The sequence below is a fragment of the Cebidichthys violaceus genome, unplaced genomic scaffold (assembly GCF_023349555.1).
Source record: "Cebidichthys violaceus isolate CVI_PGR_0920_01 unplaced genomic scaffold, fCebVio1.0.p SCAF_15, whole genome shotgun sequence".
Taxonomy (NCBI): domain Eukaryota; kingdom Metazoa; phylum Chordata; class Actinopteri; order Perciformes; family Stichaeidae; genus Cebidichthys; species Cebidichthys violaceus.
Genome location: NW_027176318.1, coordinates 4,226,902 through 4,247,264, shown reverse-complemented (window position 1 = coordinate 4,247,264; position 20,363 = coordinate 4,226,902). Strand labels below are relative to the sequence as shown.

Below are 20,363 nucleotides of genomic sequence, written 5' to 3'. Positions count from 1 at the left end.
AACACCTTTTTAAAAAGTGTCCCCGACAACTGCCAGTGTTCACACATTACAACTAAAAAATGGGCCCCTATAGCAGGAGATGGATATTCAGCAGTAAATTCTTTTCACCGGGTCACCGCTGCTCAGAGCATCACTTTGTCACGGCCCTCTGGTCCCCTGGGGGCCCTTTGACTCTGGCCTCACAAGAGCCCCACAGAGACCTCTCTGTCACTCATCAAGGCACCGTCCTGTGATTGGATCAAAGATTGATTACACCCCATTTCACGCGGCGCCGTCATTGGAGGACAGGAAGGCGCGCACCGCTGGGTCAATGGCGCCTTGTAATCAGCGCCGATGTAGCGGTGACACCACGCCGCCGCGGTGGGGGGGGGATCAGCGCAGACGCGCGCTGAGTGTCGGGAGTTTCAGCGCCAAATCAGAATCTGCTGTGTCCTCGGCGCATACAAAGTTAATTGAGGATTCAGTTTGTAAAAGCTTTCAGTGATTCCCAGTGAGCCTTTTGATTCATCGCTAAACATCCCCTAACCTTAATCCTTATTAATCTTCAGATACATTATGTTTTATGTGCAAAACCACAAGCTCGATGCTCATTTGGTCAGCAACGCAGTGATATCATTCGACCACTTAGTCTCATCTCCGCGAGGGCAAAGTGGTTAATGTCTCCCGTGACTAGATCGTGTCGACGTGATCACTTTAACATCATGAAATAGATTCGGCGGAAGGATATTTTTAATGACGAGATCCCCACAGCCATCTGTTGGCCCGATGAACCGTCCGTCGCCGGCGGAAGATCTGGATGACCCCTTCGGGCGGCATATGCCGAGTCGAAAGGCGCAACCTTTTCCAGTGCCGACAACCATCAGCGAGCTCATAATCATCAAAACCTCATCTGTTGCGTTCATAAATCCTGGATTCTCGAGGATTTGCAAAACAGAGCGCGCCATATGCTGCCATTCCGCACGCGCGCGGTCTCGCGAACAAAAGACCGGGTGCAAATTAATTAAAAACCAATGGTCTCGCCGGTTTGGATTCGTAAGACCTGCAAATATCACAGGGAGAACGACAACACATGTAGCCTTCCGGCTCTCCGTTTTCATTCCGCGAGGTATTAGAGGTTGGAGATGGCCACCGACTCTCACCGCATCGGGAGATTAACGCACTCGGCTCCGATAGCCGAGCGGCGCGAGTGGAGCGTCATTGTCACTTCCTGTGCTTCCTGCCACTCACACAACTGTGACTCTGTAATACTTCAAACGCCTGCGAGGCTTTAAAGTGCTAATGGATATTAGTGATGTAGTAAAGTGTATGTGTGTGTGTGTGTGTGTGTGTGTGTGTGTGGCAGGGGAAGGGCCTGGTTGACTTTATGTGGTGTCATCCTTGGTGTGTGTGTGTGTGTGTGTGTGTGTGTGTGTGTGTGTGTGTGTGTGTGTGTGTGTGTGTGTGTGTGTGTGTGTGTGTGTGTGTGTGTGTGTGTGTGTGTGAGTGAGAGAGGACCGGAGGCTGGCTGAGATGCTGTTGCACCAAAGCAGAGGCAGTTTCAAGGATTACTGTCGGGGCGGAAAAGAGGCAATTAATCTCTGTCTTGGAAAAAAAAGGGATGCAGCTTCAAGGCCTTTTAGGAATCTTTTTTGAAAACGATAAGCTTCTGTTTACTAATTTTTTCAACGTGAATATGAGTGTGCAATTACGGGTTTTTTAAAAGCAGGTTCTTTTTTTTCTTTTTTCCTTCCTAAATCGGACATGCACGAGAGCAGCAGAGTTTGTTTGATTTTTGTCTCGTTCATTTTCAATTAGAGCCAGCTCCCGAGCGGCTCGTGCGTCCGCGGTGCTATCAGTTGGGACAGGATGTTTGATCAGAACTAAGCTCTGCTGACATTTGAATTTTTCTTTTTTTTCTGTCACTTGCGTCCTTGTCCCACGCTCAGTTGTCAGGTCAAACCCAGAAGAGCTCATAATGTCTGCATGAGGTGCACAATGAACATATTGCCCGGAAATATGTTGTTCGTCCACAACAGAGGTCTTGACGTTTTTTTTTTTTTTTGTAATTTGAACTTGAAAAATATGAAATGTGCCATCAGGGAGGTCAGGTCTGGGGGAGTTTCCGGCACTGTACCTGTCTGACACCAATGAGCGAAACAAAATCCCAATGTAGCTGTACACCCCCACCCCCCCCCGGCTGCTGTTTTCAGCCTGATCAGACCTGGCATCTTTACCTTCAGGAGCTCCACGACGGTTTTCTCCATCTGTCCGTGCAGATATAACTCTCCATATTTCCGCCTGAAAACATAAACTGCAAGAGAAACAAACATGAAAATATGAAGCGGGAGCTCAGGTTGATCTTGTGTGATTAAGAGTAAAACAAATAAGCAGCAACAACACGTGTTCTTTAGATTTCTCTTCAATTTCAATTCCCCTCACTTTTCGTGGAAGACAGTGTCGTATATTTTCCTTTTTTTTGTAAAAAGATTCATAAAATGTGTTTGTGTTTGGCGCCTACAAGTCAACTTAAAGACACAGTCAAACTAATCATATCCAAGATGTCGTCCTGATCTGCCAAAATGTATATTGTTTTGTAGTTAGTCTTTTAAATATTTAATTAAGTATTTGAAAGTATTCTAAATCAGTATTTTCTGACTCCTCTTCATTAATTTGTGGGAATTTACATAAACGTGCCTAATCAAATGGGATTTGGGCCGACTACTTAACCCTTAACATCTTTCAAAACTTCACTTGACGGTTAGCTTGTGAGTCATAGCAGCTAGCGGAATGACATCATCAAAAGACTCTTTACGTTTGCATTTATTTCTCCATCAGTCTCCCTCTGATAACTAAACACTGCCCACATATCCCATGCCACTCTGAATGTGTCAAAATAGAGACGCTTACGATTGAAGATGCACCGATCGATGGCGCGGCTTTCAAAATTGGCCAAAAATGCTGTTTGAATATTACCAATACAAAGTAACGGGATCTAGCATCAGCCGTCTGTGTCTCATAGGCCTGGATATGGCTAATGACCAAACAAGTACAGTGTATGTGTGTGTGTGTGTGTGTGTATATATATATATATACACACTGACTTCTCAACATTTCTTTGTTATTTCAGTGGAACAAGGTGTCTGAATCCTGCATTGTGAAGAACTATTTTGAGAAATCTCTCCTTTGCTAAACATAGATCTAATTTACTTTTTTTTCTTATTCTATTCTCTCCTTTCTCCTTTCCTGTCTTTCACTGATAAGCCCCCCCCCCCCCCCCCCACCACCACCACAGAGCACAATGACTCCATTGTGCCAAACCACAGAGCTGATAATGTTACGTGACATTAAGGGCAATGATGTTAGCTCCCATTCAGAGAGACGTTTTGATTTGGAATGTAGACTCACAAAGAGCGCCAATATATTCAACGCTCCCAGGAATTAAAAAAAAAAAAATCCAATATTTAATACAATCACCATCGATCTGCACAATCGTGGAGCATGTCAGGAGAACCTTGCTCTCCAGATAAGCAGCGACTAACTAGTCTAGCGGCTATATTAAGGAGATAGACGTTAATGATGATCTTATTAACCCACGCATTTACAGTCGCACATTTCAAGTCGCCACATGGCGCCTATTTGCTACCCAATCTATCCGCAGCAGCGTTAAAAAAAACCCCTGACAATTCCCAATGTCATTCAGCTCCCCTGAAGTAAGAACTCAATTGTTTTTCCACTCTTTTTATGAATAATAATATTCATATTCCCCTGAACGCTGACCTGCGGGGGAAAAAAGGGGGCTATTTCTGAGCTGTCAGTACAACGTCTTTATCTCCGCTCTCCAAATGTTGGGGTCAGCCGAGACTTGACGCGCGGCAGACAATTCTCTCAAAGACCCTAATGTGATTAATGGGTGTCACTTAAGAGGGGGCGGGGGCGGGGTTGAGGGAGAATGGAAGAAGTCATCCAAAGGAGATTGTTGCAGAGGAAAAAGGTACATCGGCGGCACTTCATCAGCGGGGAAAGCGAGGATTGAGCCTCGTTCAATGTCACTTTCAAAGTTTTAAACACGGCAATGCGGAACGCAACCTTGAAACGCCGGTAACGGGGAACGAGTTTTCAACCTGCAATTAAGAGCGCTCTGTGTTGGTAATGTCCGCCAGGTACATTAAGGAATAGTTTGCTCAAATACCTGACACCACTCAGAAAAAAAAAAAAAAGAAGCTTTCTCTGGTATAATTCCAATTTTGCAATATTGCCTCTATTTGCACTTTGCCACTGGTGGGAAGTGCCACGTGCATATTAAAAAAAAATGCCGCAGACTTTGCCGTCACAGATGTCCTTGCTTGTCGTCCTCTTCCATTCCGCTGGCATTAGCAGCCGCTGGAAAGCGTACAGTTTGGATAGAAGGAGGAAGACGGCCAAAAGCCCACTTTGCACCTGCTGTGAAACGTTTGTTTATCTCGTTACTAGATGTTCTCAGATTGTGTTCACAGCTGGACCCGGATTCCTCATTCGTTTGCAAGAAAAACACATGTCACTTCCTCTCTCCCCGTGTTGACGCCACTTGGAACTTATTTTGATTTTTCTCTTTGCAACGACATCCTTTTAAAAAAAATTCAATTTTTGAAGTATGCCGCTGATTAAACATTCCTGCCACCTGTTTGATGCATCTGTGTGCAAACGCTTATTCTTGCTCATGTAGCTCTTAGATGTGGAGATAAAGATTCTTTCACATGAATTATGTTTATGTTTTCTTTTTCTTTATCTTAGGTTGTTAATGTCAGTCTTGTGGGGAGACTTAACTGGAGACTGACTGTTGCTGTTTGTGACTCTTGTGGTTTCATATGTTCCGGGTTATTTACGTTACATGCGAGCATCGTGACATGATTCTTAACCGTGATATGGATACTTTGTGTGCAGGTGTGCCATCGACTCAAGACACCTGGTAGTCTGTAAGTTAAATATAAGATATAACGATACCAGATGATCTACATCCTGAAATTAGAAGGAAAGTTATCTATTCCCTAAGTCAGAATCTATAGTGGTCAGTAGTGTCAGTGCTGTTTTCAGTGTGTTCAAAACTTCAGTACTTTGTAAAAGGCCTTGAAAAGCTGTGGATGGAAAGAGTTTCTGTGGAAAAAAATGAAAAGAACTTCTAAATTTACTAACTCAAAAAAGTATTTTTTGCTTGTTTTGAGGGGCTTTATTTCTGACATTGAAGACTGTCTAAATCCTGCCCCGACTTTCCACTGACACTCTTGTGGATATTACAGAAAATACTGAGGGACAATATACGATAGAAAACCAGCTCGTAAAAGTTTTGTTAATACTGAGCTATTCGTCTGTAGAACACATCTATCATGCAAATATCTATCTCAGTTGTTTTACTGATCTTAATCGTGGCCTAAAGTTGTAGAACGTAGGAAGACGATGAATAAATTGTTGAATGATTCAGGGTTTTTGCCGGGTTAACTCATATTCTAATGCCTTTTTAAATGCCACAAAGACATAAAAAGAGATAGTAAAATATAATGGGATGAAACAATTATAAATATGTCTATTACCGCCTGATTGACGCTGGGTTGTCGGAGCCTGAGCTGCAGACTTGTGGCGAGGCAGGACAGCCTTCTATTCAGTCTCCTCAAAAGAAGTCTGAATGTTAACACTCTCTACTTTTATTTACAGCATTTTGATGAGAGAGCAACAGGTGCATTACCATGGAGACAATCTTCCAATCATGAAAACAGCAGAAAACTATCAAAATCTGCAAATGAAGAGCACTGCGAGAGGCAACGATTTCTTCATTTTTAGAAAAGCCACGCCACATCAAATGTAAAGGAGGAAGAAGAAGAAAAAAAAGGATGTGCCCGAGCAGCGCGCTGATTGGCCTCCTTATCTTAGATTGCAGGTGTCTGATTTGACGACGGGAAAGAAGAGGACTTGTTGCCATGTGTTTACTGAAATCTCAATTTAGATCTAACTCTTTAATCCGTAGATGTGACATCAAACTAATGCCAAGTGTCACTTTCCATAACTTCTAGTCTGAATACAGACGTTTTCTAAAATCTGCATTTCATTTTGACGTTACAATAACACACAGGTGGCATTAGTTCATGACCACTTCATGGAATTGTGCGAATATTTAATGGCATAATTATATTTTCAAATATCTGGTGATTGCTCTTCATGCCAGCCCTGAGGATTCATATCCATGAGTCTGAAATCTGATACCATTAGTACGTTTATCAATTAGTCGATCAAAATAAAATGAATCTGTAAATATTTTGATCACCGTAAAAATAGTTGCCAAACATTTTCTCCTACCGGCTTTTCAAATGTTGCGTTTTATAACAAGAATTACATTTCGGACAAAACAAACTACTTGAAGGCATCATCTTAGACTCTGAGACATTTTTTTTTTTTTTTACTATTTTCTGACTAAAATAGTGTCCGTACATAACCAAACCATTTAATCGATTAGTCAAAAATAATAAAAACACAAGTAGCAAGTTTCTTGCAGAGCCTGAACTCCACAGCCATGCCATGAATATATGATTACCGTCACTGGAGAACGTAACCTTGTAAATCCATTTTGACTGACATTGACCGTTGTCATACAGCAAGTTAAACACACACGTGGCCCTAATTTGTTTTGGGAAGCGCTGTTTAAATGAATCGTGTTGACAATTCGCTCTGGTATCTCCCGAAATTGAAATATGAAAAATGAATCTTTGCTGCTTCCGTTTACCTGCCACAAACTTTTCCAGAATTTGCCGTGCGTTGCGTTTCCCCAAACTTTCCTTCAAAGCAACGAGCACATGCGTTGCGTTTGAAGCACACGGAGGACGCGAAGCCAACGGTTGCCACGTCGACCCGTATGTAAAAGAGCAACGGCACACGGTATTAGTGTTAATACTAGAGATGATCAAGGTTGTAGTCCAAGCCCTCAGTGGCACTTAGCATCCATCCAACAACCACTGACCTTGCTGTGTGTGTGTGTGTGTGTGTGTGTGTGTGTGTGTGTGTGTGCCTCTAACCTGTACCTCTGCCCCACCCAGCCTGTTTGCTGTTATCTATGTATGCCCCCCCCCCCCCCCCCCCCCCCCCCCCCCCACTAGCACACCTTCATTACTGCTTCCAGATAGTGGCATTGGCAACTTGTCACTTGTATTGATTTCTCTTAAACTGCAATTTACATGGATATTTGTGGGCGTCCTGAGGGCAGGCTGCAGCCTGGCGGACGGCCCCGTGACTTGAGACGTGAAAGTGACTTTTCACTCTGACATCAGCAAATGTGGGTCATTGAGGGTTTTTTTTCTATTCTGCAGATGCATTGTTTTTCTTTTTTGGACGTCAACCTAAAAAGCGGGTGAGCGTTGGCGAGGGTAAAGGAGAACGACAGCATTTACAGGCGATAGGAGACCAATTTAACTTTTTTATATAAACGTCTTTTATTCAATAACCGCACATGCAGAAAACACAAAGTTAAATTGACTGAAACATCGAAGCAGCAACAGAAAACAAAAGTCAAATAGTGCGTTTGATAAGGCTTGGACAAATCCGCTTCTCTTTTTTTCTTCTTTTTTGTTCACTGGCCGGGAGAACAAAACAACATCCTCCAACAATGCTTTCTGAAAGCCTCGACTCTGCACTTTCACGCAAAAAGAAAAACGCCACAAGCCTCAAACTTTGTGGCTGCAACACACTGTCAGGAGAGTTTCTGCCTCCTGTGCTGAAGGTCACCTGAACCCCCCACCACACACACACACACACACACACACACACACACACACACACACACACACACACACACACACAGGATTTTCTAAATAAAAGACTCATTTGGTCATATACTTATAGGCTATAGTGTCCTATAAGCTTGTAAATTGAACAGAAGTTAACTCAAACTGTATATCAAAGATGCATTTGATGAGAGTTTGTGCATTATGCATCTTAGAGTAATCTCCCTTTGTGGACTTGACGGTGACTTTAGAACAGAGGGAGAGGGAATTTATATTGGATCCCTAATCCTGCAATGAAATTAGAAAAATCCAAAATCTCAGTGAACAAACAAGGAGAGGGAAGAGGAGAAGGACTCCATTCTTCACTCCACATCTTGTTGTTTTGTCCAAGTTTGTGGTGAGTCTGCAGCAGGTTGGCGTATACGGTACCTATGGAAACCAGCAGGAATAACCATGTTTAATTAAGTCCCTCATGCTGCAAAACCTCCGACCTGCTGAAGTGCCCTTGAGCCACAGGATCCCCCACCAGGCTGACCTCTGACCCTCCCCCCTCCCCTGCGAAGGGCGGGAAGAGAACAGACTTCCCCTGCAGTGCGAAGAAAAGAAAAAAAAAAGTAGGAGGACTTAAATGAAAATGTAAAAAAAAAAAAACATTCAAAAAAAGCAGCGGGTGAATAAGGGGTGCGAGTTGGTGGGTGTCGCCGGTGATGTCACACCTCCCAGACAGCCACGATTGGACCCTAATTAGAAAGCTCGGCAGCAAATAGATGGGCGTCCCGCATGATTGAATCCAAAGTGGCTGATGCCCAAATTCGTGCAGAGGCGGCGGGAGTAGACCGGGGCGCCGGTATCAGTGCCTGCTGAGAGCTGCGAACAGTCTCTCCGCGAGCAGCGAGGCGAGCTGGAGTTCTTCTTTTTTGTCCAGAGGTGATACAAGGAACAGCGACACGCGCTCTCCCCTGGTTTGGAGGGATAACAACAACAAAAAGAGAGAGAGAGAAACATAAGGAGGGACGGAAATATAGTCCGAGTCTATACGTCAAAACCACAGGGACGCTGCGTTATCGGAGAGCAACGGGAGGCTGACAAGTACAAAGGAGAGTCGAGCCGCGCCGAGTCCCAAGTTCCCGCTGCGCTCCGCTCCGGAGGCTGCGCCGATGGCATCCGTACTTGGGAACAGCAGCAGCCGCGCGTCGGGGGCTCAGAGCGGACAGGTGAAATGCAAGCTGAAGAGGCGGCGGAGGAGGCGATCCAAGAGAAAAGGTACAACTTCACAGTACTTGTTCGCTTTTTACTGTGTCGGGGTTGTTTTTTTTTCTCTTCTTTTTCTTTTCCATCCCGGTGTGAGAGCAGAGGTCGTGCGCACCTTGGCGGGGCATCGGAGCGCGCGGCAGCCCGCTTCTACTTCAGCCATCGCGTGCAGCACGCTCCGCGGCGGCTCGAGTTCGAGCCCTCTGGAGAAATGCTGGAAACAACGAACGTGGAGTAACGATCTTCCGATTGCCGTCGGCTTTAAATGACGCATTGTTTTCTTTTTCCCTTTTCAAAGTTTAGTTGCTGCTGTGTTTACTGTCCTTTAAAAAAAAAAAGCTTTTATTGTCTCGAACATCAACGAGCACAAAGACGAAATTAAACGACTCATCAGCTTAAATACAAGTTTGAACGCGTGCGTGTGATGGAGAGCGGCTTGTTTTATTTTCCACGACGTTGTCCCCGAACCCGGTTTAACTCTCATTTCTTTCACGATTTTCAAGATTACTAAGTCATTTTCTATTCGTGACTTAAAATATTAAAAATATTAAATAAAGGATGAGCCATGCCCCACATGCACTGTAATAGAACTGCATGATTTAAAAAAGAAAGAAAGAAAGCACTTAAATGTCAATGCCTCATACTGTACCTTTTTATACTGACCTTCTCAAACTCAGTAGTGATACTCCTGGTAATATCTCAGCTGCTGTCTTTTACTGTCCTCTCACATAAAACTATTTTTGCATCTTTAAAGGCTTGAACCTTTAGAGCCCTGCTGTGCTTCAACACTGAACACTGTTTCTCAAACTTGAGACTTCTTAGTTCCGGGGCCTTCAGCAGGGAGAGAAAACTCTCTCGTTAGTTGTGCAGTACTTCAGAATAATATTTAATTTCCTGTTTAATTTTATGTGTGTTTTATTTCTGAATCAGAATCCCCCAAACTGCTGCAGAAGAGTTCCTAATGAAGGAGTGTGTCAAGTCTGTGTGCTTAAAAACTCGCAGACGAGTCGCACTGCAGAGCAATTCATTGTATCTGCAATCAAAATGGAAAAGCGTGACTAAAACATAACCAGAGTGCAACAATTTGTCTGCAGCCGCACCGAGACGGATGCCGATCCCCTGTGTGTTTTTTTCTTACCCGGCAACCTGCATGAAGGTGTTCCGTTTCTCTGCCGATGACAGCCGCGCATTTAATGCCACTCATGCTGCCAGGAAAACCAAAAAACAACTAATAATTTACAGCACTTTGACTGCTCACACATGTCCGTCTCACCACGTCTCGCTTTGAGATTTCTCTGTTTTTTTTATTTTTTCTATTATAAAATAGTCCCGATCTACTGCTGTTCACTGTTGAAACGCGTACCTGTGATTGCAGAATCATTTTACGCCAACTTATTATGGTATTGTGCCCCACAGTGAGAAAATGACATTTAAAAAAAAGATTAGGAAGGACGTTATTTGAATATGTCAGTTAAAGCGTCCATACTTAAAATCTGAACTGCCTCTAAAGAGGCTCTCCTTCTGCCTGCTTTAGTTTTCTTCATTATGTGTTTTTGGCTACTTTACAGCAAGTCACCAAAAAACCGAAGCATCAAATGCCGATTTGCTCTGGCACAGGCCACAAACACTCACAGAAATATCTTTTTCTTTTCCCGCTCCCCCCTTTCCTCAAAGAAAGCAGAGAGGAACTAAATAAAGAAAGCAATGATACATTTATTTTTCATCAATTCATACACATAAAGAGATGAGAGCAGCGCTGCATGCGTTGTTCATGCTTGATTGTACTGACGCGCCACATTGTGGAATATGGATGAACGCTCGGAGCGCGTCAACGTTTCCCCGACCTGCCCATTGAACGCACAACGAGCCCCCATAAACACTTTGCACTTGTCATCAAACTGCAAACAGACAACCGCACCTCATTTCCATAGCCTCTTGATTTTTAATAGCCCAAGTAATTGAGACAAGGGAGACAATACATAAAATATGACGCCGAGGCAAATGTATTTACATAATGGAAACGGCAGAATTGGTTCCACAACATTAGGCATTGCATATGAGTAGCACGCGAACGTGCGCGCATTAGCCGGCAGGCCTTTCGCAGCGTGTTTCCCCGAACGGCTAATTTATCAGTGCCGCTGATTCGTTCTGATAACATGGGACATTAGAGGGGGGGCCTGGTTCAGGGGGCCGCCCGTAAATGAACTGTGTCTTTGGGAAGTGCTGAGGGGCCGCTGACTCCTCTGAAAGCTGCAGGAGGTGGACTCACTGTGCTGAAACATTCAGTCACATCTCCTCTTTCCTGTTTGACACGTGTGTGTGTGTGTGTGTGTGTGTGTGTGTGTGTGTGTGTGTGTGTGTGTGTGTGTTTATGGAGGAGAAATACAGATTTCACAAATGTTTCATGATTGAAGGATTTTTTTTTCCTCCCCCCCCTTGCTTCAAACTTGACCACAAATCAAGCAAAGCTGAGCATTTATTTATTTTTTATTTTTTAATCATTATCATCCTTCATCTCAAGTGCCAACTGATCATCCTCTTCTCGAGATTCCACACACTTATTTTCATAGACCTCAAGGCAAAATAAAAAGGCACAGAGGGATTATTGCGTGGCATTTGGGGCTTAATCCCTTTGAAAAAAGCTGCAGATTATTTGTAGATGGACTCGCTAAAACCTATGTGTGTATTCAAAAGGTTGTAAGCAGATTCCTCCCCGAAACTTCTATTAATTTTTTTTTTCATCTCACCCCTCCTCCAATCTCCTCTGTGCAATCGTACGGCTGTAGAGTGCAAAACAAATCAGCACAGAATGAAGATTACGAGGCCCAGAATTCCTCGAAATCACACACTTTGTTAAATTCCTCGTCTGTGTTTTTAAAAAAAATGTTAAGCTCTCTTTGTTGCTCTTCACCGCCGCCTCGTGTGGTTCGGACGGACACCTCGCTCTGCGTTTGTTTGCTCTCCCGTGTTGGTTTGACCCGTGTCCCCCTCCGCTCCTACGAAGGACCCTTCTACATGCTGTGAATCTGCCCCTTAATTAATCACAGCCTCAGGATTTACGGTCATGGTTAAGGATGTCGGTGACACAAATGGAATCCTTTTTTTTTTTCCTTTCTTTTTTTGAGATGTGTGACAGTCCAGTGATGTACAGGAACATCTGGGTGAACGTCCGCTGTCTGTAAAGTCAGTCATCGGTGTATAACATGACCTTCTTCTTCTCTGCTACCTTTTTAAACTGTGGCATATGTGAGACTTCTTCCTTGTTTTTTATCTGCAATGCATTTTGTATTTTTTTTTTTTTGTTCATTTTTCATGAACAAAAATAAGCAGAGCAGAGATTTATAGAGCGACATTATTTTTTTACAACCACACTTATCTTCCCGTTCCCTCGGCGTTACAGTACGGTATATCAGTGTATCATCAAGAGCGCCGAGGGGGGAAACGTGAAAAACCCAAAGAGTGCCACATAATTTATGTAGCAATTACGGGTTTACGTCCCCAGCGAGGTGGCGGCACCGGGGTCGAGTGTGGGCTGTCGGGGGGGGGGGGGGGGGGTTGAGGGGGGAGGGGAGGGGAGGAGGGGAGGGGAGGAGGGTCAGCGACATCCAGCATCCGAAGCTCCCGTTTCAGAGAGGGCAGGTTGGCCGACCGGTTGCAGGGGGGAGAGACGTCAGTGTGGCAGACGAGTCGATTCGGCGTTGAGCTCCTCGTTGCTCTGAGAGGGAGAGGAAGCACTGGTTGTTCGGTGTCACTGGCATCCCTCCACAGGACGGTGACGCAGGGCGCGTCCAGCTGAGGGCAAAGGTCGGGACGGAGTGGCGAGGCCGAGGAAGGCCGAGCCTCCGTCAGGATTTTCCCTGTTTTCTACTTACAATTCCAAAATCTGTGTTGGTTTAACCAGCGAGGTATGTGTCTGCATCTGCATCTTTCTTACTAGTTGCTGCATGTGACACTATGTATTGTAATGAGAAAATTAGATTGTTTTTGATTGATAACTCGGTCTCCTGCAGTCGGTTTCTGTTCAAAACCTCTTACGGCTCACAAATATTGTGTCTCTCGACCTCATGAGATCCATCTTTTGTGTCGCAGAGTGTGTCATTGTGATGAAGCTGCTTTAAAGTCCCTTTTGTTGATACCATTTTGTCAACCTCCTAAAAGTAATATTGCAGTCACAAAGTTGTTTGAGCAACAACAGAATTTCAAAGAGAAGAACTCACATTTAGAAGATGGGTCTCTTTCACATACAGTACCATTTCCTCTACGGTTGTCTGCCAGAGCCTGAATAACTGCGCCGATAAAAAGCTATATACGTGAGTCATAAAAGAAGTGTGCTCAGAGCTGGATAATGCTGCAAGGAGAGCTCATTGAAAACTAGTCACACTCGAGCCACAATGGTGTAAACACTCTGTTGTTCATTGTGGAGGAGGCTGATCTGTGTCTGGCTGTTATTTTCATTGAGAATCTCGCTGCAGAGCCAGTGTAGCAGTACCTATAAACCTGCACATGTGCACCGTAACAGTACAGTATACTCTCTGTACACCAATGTCACCCGGCCTATGTAGTGATAGGGAAACAGAGAGGCATTTCACAAATGTAGAGTCTGGTTTCACCCCCCCCCCAAACACTAATGTCACACTTGTTTGTGTTTGTGCTGATAACCGCATTTAGAGCTGCGACAAAGAGAAGAAGAAGAAAAAAAAAGAACGCCGCTGGCATTTATGAGGTTAATGAAGGTCAGCGCCGACAGGAAGCGGCGCGGTGCTCCTCCTCGTGCACGCGCATGGCTTTGTGCATTTACAGGCGCTCCCTGATTAAGGCTAGCGGTGGAGGAGTTGGCGGTTTAGGACACGGCGTCCTCTAACTGACTGAACGTTTAGCTGAGGGAGAGAGAGAGAGAGAGAGAAAAAAAAAAGGTTATTACTACTGACTGTGCTCTCTTGAGGACAGCTGATAAAATGACCATGGAAAAAAAAAAGGAATAGCACAACTTTAGCACATTAGCATAATTAGTAATTATCTCGTAATAGTCCCTCTTGGCTTTTTTGGAGCTCGGCAGTGAGAAATTGTACTTAAAGTTCAGGCGCGGAAAAACAAATCTGGGAGCCAAAAATGTCTCGGTAACACACCCATGAGCCGCCTCAGTCAGGTCGTGGACAAAATGAATCACAAGTGTGTGTGTATATATATATATATATATATATATATATATATATATATATATATATATATTAAAAAAAAAAAAAGCACAGATGCAGGTTTTTTAAAAATTCAGAAGGTGACACTTAAGTTAATTAGCCTGTTGTTTGATGACTCCCACAGTTGGAGAGATAAGGGTATTACTCGCATCACAAACAACTTGTTGCGCTCGTTGCCGTGACGACCAAACGCGAAACATTTGATTGCATTTGTCACGTGCTGCAGGTCCATCATCCAACAACAGCTTTCAAAACAACTACTTCCTGGGAGCCCTTTGTGAACTGCCACACTGCATTGTAGTTTAGCTAACGTGTGTGTGTGTGTGTGTGTGTGTGTGTGTGTGTGTGTGTGTGTGTTTTGCAACAGCTTTAACTGTTTTGTGATTTCGTCATCCGGGTGTGTGTCAGCAGCAGTTCTTAACTCTTTTTTTTTTTTTTGCTGCTGACCTCTTATTTTGAAAGAAGGTGTGCGACAATCATTTTCATTTATCAATCAATCTGATGATTATTTTTGTGGTTATTCCATTCATCATGTGGTCTAAAAAAATGTCATAAATAATTAGAAATACCCCCACAATTTGATTTCTGACCAACTGTTCCTAAAACATTTGGTTAACAATAATGTAAGAACCTGCATTCTTCAATTTTGTTTGTATTTTTTTTCTCGAAACGATTATTTGAAATCAAACGTAACTTTCACTTTGAGTCAATGTCTTCCTCCGATCCCTCATCCAATTTATTATTAATAGACCAAATTTATTTATATGTTGTATGTGCATCTTCACTGCTGTCTAATCTACGATATTCAATTCTAGTGGAATAATTAACTGGACATAAAAATGCACTATAAATTGTGTTAATATTTTCAGCCTTGAGTTTTGTCTGCAGTCTTCCTCTCAGGCTGCATTTGGGTCCCAACAAGAAGGAAGGGCGACCCTTATGAAGCTTGAGAGGAGAAACCTGCAGCAAACGTTGTACTTATGAACTAGAAAGAGGACTTTGTTGGTATGAATCAACTCAGAATGTCAAATCTAAAAGTGTTATTTTAAAAGGAGGACATGTCGTCCTGTCCCCATGTGAAATTACGCCCCTGATTACTTCCAGGTGTAAAAGGAAATCACCTTTTCATGGCTGGCCTTGCATCATGGCAGCCAGCTCCAAAAAGGCGTACATATTTTTTTTTAACTATTTAAGCAAGCTGTCCGGACATCTAATCTGAAGTGCTGCCAACAGCGTGGAAGTCCGTCTCTCCCCCCCATCCTCCTCCTCCTCCTCCTCCTCCTCCTCCTCCTCCACACACATCATGGTGGAAAAACATTTCTCCAGTTTATGATCCTAATTAGCTCTAACTGTGCCATCATCCCTGAGTCATCATGCCTGGAGAGAGGCCAGATCATTTGACGGTCTGCAGTTTCACACTTTCTTCATCTCTCTCCTCTCTTCCTCTCATTTCCTCTCTCTCTCTCTCCGCTTTCATTCTCTCCCAGTCTCTCGTTTTCTGCAGCGTACACACACACACACACACACACACACACACACACACACACACACACACACACACACACACACACACACACACACACACACACAGAGAGAGAGAGAGAGAGAGAGAGAGAGAGAGAGAGAGAGAGAGAGAGAGAGAGAGAGAGAGAGAGAGGAGAGAGAGAGAGAGAGAGAGAGAGAGAGAGAGAGAGGTTACTGTTGTCCTCCGGCTCACTCGCTTGTGCGTATTCACGGCACAGTGGTAGCTGCTACTGTGAAAAGAGACATATTTCATGAGCAGAAAATAGCTAAAGAAGGTGTAAGAATTTCAGCACCAAAAAAAATAAGCTTATTTTTCTTTTTTGCTGTTTCCCAAACTCCGCCCCCAAAACATAGCCAGTCGGTCGTGAAATGTGTTCGGCCGCCGTTTTGAGTGCATTTGGAAACTTAAAGTCACAAAGACATTAGAAGCCCCGTCACAGCGTCTGATCAGCTGGCGGACTCCGCCCCGCTGACTCCGGGTGACTTAAACCTTCGCGCCGTGCCTCGGGGCACATGGCGGCACAAGTGGCCCGTCTGCCGTGCTGACACAGCAAAGTTAACACCGATACCCCGCCTCATATGGAATAATGAAATTGGATGAAGCAGCTTAACCGCGCGCCGTCCCTTCTCTCACCATCAGACTGGGTGCCTATTTGAGATAACGTTAATGAAGGGGACTTTAGCCAAGAATAGACACGTCTTATTGCTGGAGGAGGGGTGGGGGGGGCGGGGGCGCTAACAGCATTTATTTCCATTAATAAGATGGAGCGCTTTACGAGAGGGCCTCTCCTGAGGGCTCTCTCCGGAGGTCTGAGAGAGTCCTACACCTTGACAACCTCAGAAGGAGTTCATTTCAGCGAGCGGGCGCGTGGAGACACACTGCGGCGCCTCGTCTCTCGAAGAAGCTCGTCTTAACCTTGACGTGGCTCCACACGACTTGGGCCGAGGTGGACATTCAATCACCGTAATCATTGCTGTCCATCCTTAATAGATCTTTTTTAGGTCATTAATATGAATCTGAAGCTGGTACCTTTGCTCTGTCAGCACTGTAGTATGTTTTCTTTTTTCTTTTCTTTTTTCTTGGAGGAGCAGCCCCCCTTTTGTTACCTTCCTTTTGTTGGCTGGGGGGTTCTTGAGTGTCATTACTACTGTATTACTGTTGGTGGTAAGCTATTTAGCCTGACCTGCTAATGCTAGCAGCTTATGTTCGAGCCAAAGACTGAATGGGAAGTGGATATAGTCGCCGACTACGCTTGGCTTTTTTTTTCGGAACCAGAACTGAAACAAGAGGGTGGAGCTAAGTCTAAGAGGACCAAATCTGTTACAATTAACTTGCTTGAACTGAAAACACACTGTCTGACCGTATAAGATAAAAATGGCACAAGGTAGCTTATTTTATTTTAAAATGGACCATAATTTACTAAATGAACATCATGCTGTATTGAAGAAGACTTGAAACTAGGGATCATAAACTCATGTTTACAATGTTTACTGAGGGAATAATTCAAGTAGAAGTAGAGTCATTTTCTCATAGACTTCTATACAATCAAACTTCTTTTTGCAACCAGAGGAGTCGCCCCCTGCTGGCCATTTCGAAGGCATTCATGTTTAAGGAACTTATGCCTTGCATTAACATTTTTATTATTATTTTATTTATTTATTGTGCTCTTGTGTTATTTGGTTTTAAACCAGCTAGAAATACAGACACAATCCCTATATACATACGGAGAACTGTTGGAAAAAATCCAAAGCTTGACATGTGAGGCGTCGCTGAGCTGTGATTGGCCATTCACTGTTCGGAGGATGGAATAACCCCGTGACGATTACAGCATTACATGATAAGTGGTAAGCATTATGGGTAGCAATGCATTATCTCTGTGCAATAAAGGTCTGTGTCGTGAACTCCATTACTATACCTGTGTACAGAATGCTTTCTGTGCTCTGATATTTTCACCTCTCTTTGTATGAGGGGTCAACACAAATCTCCCTCTTTGTCTTGAGTATGTAAATAGATCTGTGACGCCGGTTGATTCTCAGCGAAAGGTAAATACATCCAGCGCATATTAGATGTGTGTGGCTGATGGAATTGCCTAATGGCAGATTAGTGCATTGATAATGATGAGCATCCTGGGTGCTTTATTATTCTGCTCACATGCGAGTGTTAAATAACAGTTACTCTCCCCCCTCCCCAATCCTCTTCGCCCTACAGTAAATCCTCTCTCATCCATTGATTCCAGCATCCTTTAGGGGCTCCTTCTAGGAGAGACCGACGGGCTTATCTGGCAAATCCTTGAGAAGGTATTTGTAAAAAAAATAAAATAAAAAAAAATCCTTGCCTGCATTAACTCCGTCTGATGTTCTGCGTATCACCACGCAGTCGGCCGGCGACGGGCGAGTCTGAGTCTTCTATACCTCTGGGCCGATCTGCGCGATATGTGGAGTACTGTTTTCCAAGTTTCTTAACAGTCACACCGCGTGGTGTTTATCTCCCCCTCCTCCTCCCTCCCCCCCTTTCGCCTATCCTGATTTTGATTTGTACAGCTTGAAGTGGTGGAGCGTAATAGATGTGTTTGCATTCCGCGAAAAACCCGAGAGTTCCAGTCACTCATCCATCGCTTTTGATAGCCCAGAGCCTATTTGGTCTCGCCCAGATAAGGCCTGGGTACACATAGAGTCCGATACAGTTGAATTGTTTGTACACACATGGTGCTTTGGCACTGGTCTGCTTGGACTGGCTTTGGCACGGTGGAGAGTTTCATCCCCGACACCCCCCCCCCTCCTCTACCTCACCGACAATCCCACAGTGGTGCTTTGGGGCTGGAGCTGTCGGTGAAGGGTGAAGGGTGCGCAGGACCCGAAGCTATGAATGTTGCCTTGCGTAGAGGACAAAGACAGAGGATGCCTCCGGGTCCAAAGAGCCCCCGACACGCTGGCACAGATGAACCTACATGACCACCATTCCAGATTTAGACACGAGGTATGCTGTGTAGGTCCCCATACGAGGTATGTCTCCGGTAAAGAACATCCTCGATTTCAGTGTCGGGTGTTAAAAAAAAAAGAAAGAAACCGCACATCTGAAGGGAAGCAGACTTATCAGCTGCTCAAACAGATTTGCCTCAGTTCATCTCGCATCTGTCTTCCATTTCTCTGAGTAATGATGGGAAATAGTTCAACACAAACAACTTCAAATGTCAGACCTGCGAGGGATGTAAACAAATATGATGACATTATTTGGATGCGAACGGATAACGTGCGCTAAACTGTTTGAGCAGCATGCCACTTTTTGTAGTTGTGGTCCTTTAAACACAGGGAGGTGTAAGTTTCATATTGAGACATTAAACAAGGCTCATCCTCAACGTCAATGAGTTGTTGGGCTAAAGCTTAACTGATGATGGAGTTGTCACTTTGACCTCATGATCTATTTTATTAAAGCCAAAATTTTACAATTTCACACAAATGTCTTAACACATTACAATGTGCTCAGAGTCAGATCAGGTTTTGCTATTTGACTTAATAAGTTACATGGTTGAGTATTTATTTATATATGTGGTATACATGACAGTAGAGAACTATGGGGTCAGATCAGTCTCAATAATTGCAAATGCACACAGAAAGACTCACAAATATATTTCTGCATTTGTAAGTATTTGTGTGTGGATCGCACTGCAATTTGTTTGTGGATCTCTTCACATTTGTTGGTGGGTTTTTTGAGACTCCCCTGCTGTGGCCGGATTCACAAATGCGTTTTTTTCAACATGGACCTATCTGTAGCCAATCAGATGTCAGCCTCATTTTCAACCAATCACATGAGCGCAGCTCCCCCCTCCCCTCCCCACGTGGCTGCCAGCTAGCTGTGTTCACACCAAACGCGACGCAAATTATTCGCGCTGCGTCATTCGCTCCGCCGGTCTCGCCGGGGACCATTTGTGTTCATTAGCAAGAATCACGCTAGACGCGCCGGAGAGGGGGCGTGGCTTATCGTCCTGGAAGCCGTTCAACTGTCCGCCATCAACCATGGACAAAATAACCTCTATTTCTGCTTAGTGCGTGTTGTGGAAGTCCCAGATATCCCGGGAAACTGAACGCCGTCATGTCTGAGTTCATAACATTGTCCAGAGGAGCTCCGTGGATTTTATTGAGCTGTATTCACTGTGTCTAACAAGCCACCCGTCGGCTGGTTCACTACAGCTGTATGAACACAAAATAAACAGATTTGGCTGCATGAAAAGTAAAAAACAAATGCTAAAATAAAATAAATCTTAATATGTATCTACTGATCTGTGCTATAAATGTAATTTCTGTATGATTCCAATCATTTCAAGCATTTTTAGAATCAAAATCTCTGAATTAGCACATGTCCTGTTCAAACAGAGAGGAGACACGCGAGGTGAGGCAGCGACGAGCTGTTCCTCACTTCAAACTGAATCCCTCACTATCTGGGTTCCTGCACACACTAATCTTTGTAGACACTTTTATTATATGTCCTTTCTTTACATAGAATATGTACTGTATTTCACATATGTGTAGAACATATTTAGTGTTGCTGATCTGACATTAAACCGCAGTGAAAAAGCACTGAGGGGAGTCAAACAGTACCTCTGCCTCAATGAAGGGGGCGTCTCGCGTCAATCTACACAGAGCAGATCGACCCAGACAGGAAGTCAGACACCGA

The 20,363-nt window shown here is 44.1% G+C and overlaps 1 protein-coding gene across 1 annotated transcript in view; it reads left to right on the top strand.

The window, feature by feature from the left end:
- Positions 1-8,573: 8,573 nt before the first annotated feature.
- Positions 8,574-20,363, top strand: part of adarb2 (adenosine deaminase RNA specific B2 (inactive)) — a 166,635-nt gene continuing 154,845 nt past the window's right edge. Inside the window, exon 1 of the mRNA XM_068709639.1 lies at positions 8,574-8,984. Coding sequence (XP_068565740.1) covers positions 8,879-8,984 — 106 coding nt within the window. The 5' untranslated portion in view covers positions 8,574-8,878. The remainder of the gene's footprint in view (positions 8,985-20,363) is intronic.